At 39.2% G+C, this 3011-nt stretch overlaps 1 protein-coding gene across 3 annotated transcripts; it reads right to left on the bottom strand.

The window, feature by feature from the left end:
- Window positions 1-496: 496 nt before the first annotated feature.
- LOC125830003 (uncharacterized) lies at window positions 497-2619 on the bottom strand. Of its 3 annotated transcripts, none has more exons than XM_049509229.1 (2): window positions 2433-2619; window positions 497-2348 (listed from the first exon to the last, which is right to left on the bottom strand). In XM_049509229.1, the coding sequence occupies exons 1-2, from the start codon at window positions 2553-2555 to the stop codon at window positions 888-890; spliced, it is 1584 nt and encodes a 527-aa protein (XP_049365186.1). In that variant the 5' UTR covers window positions 2556-2619; the 3' UTR covers window positions 497-887. The 3 variants fall into 3 exon arrangements, with proteins under 3 accessions (XP_049365186.1, XP_049365187.1, XP_049365188.1); XM_049509230.1 differs by having other exon boundaries at window positions 2436-2589; XM_049509231.1 differs by having other exon boundaries at window positions 497-2345; window positions 2436-2589.
- Between the last annotated feature and the right edge of the window lie 392 nt (window positions 2620-3011).

Genomic DNA, 3011 nt, shown 5'->3' with positions numbered 1-3011 from the left:
TTGATAGCCAACTATTCCAACTTACACTTTAGTATGCTCCGATGCTCTACTATATGATATTAAATAAACTCTGGTTGAAGGTTTACAGTTAAGAGAGCTGTTGTACATGAATTTATGCCCTGTAGTGAATCATTCATATGGTTGCTAACACAAAAAAACTAAAATTACTCCCTTGCAGAACAGAAGGTATGCTCCAAGTGGTCAGGCATCACAACCTCATGGAAGCAAAGTAAAGTTAATTGCCCTAAGCTATAAGAAAAATAAACCACTCGAAGGGCAATGTTATAGATAAAAGGCAATCACTAGCCAACAACTTACATGGAAACAAGCAAGCATAGTTACAACTTACATGGAAACAAGCAAGCATGTTATAGATAAAAGGCTATCACTAGCCAACACCAATCACATAGTTGCAACACATGCAACGCATATGCCGGGGGGAACAACCATGCTAAATACGAGGTTAAACCGATAATAAGAGCACATGACATGAATTATATGAAAATTTCCAAATCCAATTAAAAAGAGATTATTACATAGCTGTATCTTTGTATCAAGCAACACAGTATCTAACCTTTCAAAACACCTAGAACTCCCTTCTACAAACAGCTGCCAAAAAACTGAACATTAAAAAAAGGAAAAGAAAAAGGTTGAAACCACCTAAAGAAAATAACTACATTAGCACTTTATAAGGTGGAACTCCCAACAGGAAGATATGATACTCCTTGCCACTGTCAAAAGAACGCTAAACATTATGTACTGCAGTAGAGATATATCCAAAATGGTGACAAAAAACCACACAAGTCAACATGAAAGCTTCTCAGAGAAGAGACTTACATTGACTAGGGAAACTTAGACAAGTCACCTTTGAAAATGCTCTTCCCTGATCATTTATCTCCTGTCAATTCATCCTCATTCTTTGTTTGAAAATTCGCATCAGCATCCACTCTAGAAGCCTCCTCCATGGTAACATCTTCAACAATTGCATTATCTGATGCCTGAACCTCGTTTTCATCGTTCTTATTCAATTGACTAAACTGAACCTCATCCCCAGTTTTCACGGCGGCATCGTCTTTCAGCTCACTCTTGCTTTCAAGATCAGCAATGATTTCCTTCTTAAGGACTTCAACCATACCATCTCCTCCATCAACTTCATCTTCTTTTCCTACTTCATCGGATTCCTTTTCAATAGTTTCACCATCACCATTAACCTGTTCACTTTCTTTTCCAACTCTCTCTTCATTTTCTGCAAACTCTGTGTCATCCTCAATCCTAATCTCTTCCTTCCCTTTCACATTCGCAACTCCTTTCATGGCCCGTTCAATCAGTTCAGCATTGTTATCCTCCAAAGAATGGCCATCGCCATGACTCTCAGTCTCACTCTCAGTCTCATTCTCCACAACCTCCTCATTCATCTCATCATAGCTATGGCCTTGCCTCTCAAGACTTTGCAACCTCCTCCTCAAATCACCCAACTCCCTCTCCATCAAGAACAATCTATCCTTCAAAATCAAGTTCTCTTCCTCCAATTGAGCAATATGGGTATCCTGATCATCCACACGGTTTCCCAACACATTGTTATACTCCATCCCGCTATAATTCGGGTAAATCATCTCAAACCTGCTCAAATCATGATCCAACCTCCTTTCAACCTCCACATGTTCTTCCACATCACTCTCACTTGATCCTCCCTCCTCTTCTTCCTCATCCTCATGTCCTTCTGCCTCATGACCTGGTGACCTCAGTCTAATCAACCCATTCATTGATCCATACCCATCCACTCCCCACTCCTCTTTCGCCATATCTACTAACACTTCCCTAGATGGAGAAAACATTGGCGTCGGTAACACAGCAGGAGTCACAGGACAAGGCGACACCAAAGAAGCAATACCACCACTCTTTTTAGCCCTAATAATGTACGAAGACGTGTTCCGAGGTGCATACGGTGCAGTCCTGTTACTGTTGTTATTATTATTATTATTGTTATTATGATAAAATTTCTTCTTAGGGAAAAACCTCCTAGCCTTTAATCGATTTTGTTGTTGCAAATCATTTAACGTAGGCGGCTTATACCCGCCTTGATTTCCAACAATTCCTCCGGCAGTACTACCACTACCGCTAGTTCCAATCTCGTTCCTCCTAACTCCATCCATTCTCTTATCCTTCTTATTTACCTTTTTACCCTTCCAATTGTTTCTAGGACCCAAGGGTTTGGGATGCTTTGCAGGAACAAATTGCTTCAAATTATGATTATTAGGGTTTTGAAATTTGAGCTGATCCACCATAGACGGCGGTGGCATAGGCGGCTGCGGCCACATCCTATAGCTCCGATTCATCATCTGAGGCTGCTGCATCATCAACGGAGGCATACTCATTCTCATACTCATATTCAAATTATACATGGAATTAAAGCTGAATTTATCATTGTCTACTACCTGCTGTGGCTGTTGTTGAAGCTGTGGATTCAAGATCTGAGGTTGACTCATACTTATCATTTGGTTTTGACCCATACTCATCCTCTGCTGTTGATTCATCATTTTTCCTTGCTCATTCATTACTCCAAAAACCAAAAACCCTAACCAAAAAAATAAAAAATCACAAATCTAATCAGCAACTCTTCAAATCAACGATTAATCGCCTAAAAATTACAGAAAAAAATCCACAAAAATCAAAGAGATTTACAGATTTTTCTAAAACTTGATGGAATCGAACGAAGAACAAAACAGTTTCCGCAATCTGATGCTTTTACCCTAAATTCAGTTTAATCTTTCGATGATTTTTTCTTTCTTTTAAGGGATTATATTCGATTCTTCTTCTTTAAATTTCGATCGGTATTTTTTCGTGATCTTTGAATTTATGTATTCTAGTGTTGGGGGAGACGGAGAGTCGGTGTTTATATAGGGGATGAGGAAATGTTTAACGGCTGAGATTTGTTTACAATGATAATGATGATGGATAAGTGACACGTGTTGTACCGGGTTTTTGACAAGGATTAGGTTTTGAGAAAGTAA

Source organism: Solanum verrucosum, unplaced genomic scaffold (assembly GCF_900185275.1).
Source record: "Solanum verrucosum unplaced genomic scaffold, falcon-dt-bn FXZP01000054.1, whole genome shotgun sequence".
Taxonomy (NCBI): Eukaryota; Viridiplantae; Streptophyta; class Magnoliopsida; order Solanales; family Solanaceae; genus Solanum; species Solanum verrucosum.
Note: the sequence above shows the minus strand (reverse complement) of the source record. Positions and strands in the feature narration are given on the sequence as shown.

Excerpts from the sequence above, each read along its gene's own strand:
- LOC125830003 (XM_049509229.1), bottom strand. The coding sequence starts at position 2,555 with ATGAATGAGCAAGGAAAAATGATGAATCAACAGCAGAGGATGAGTATG. Across the intron at positions 2,349-2,432 it reads AACAACAGCCACAGCAGGTA|CAGCCTCAGATGATGAATCG; the intron begins GTAGACAATGAT and ends TTGATGATGCAG.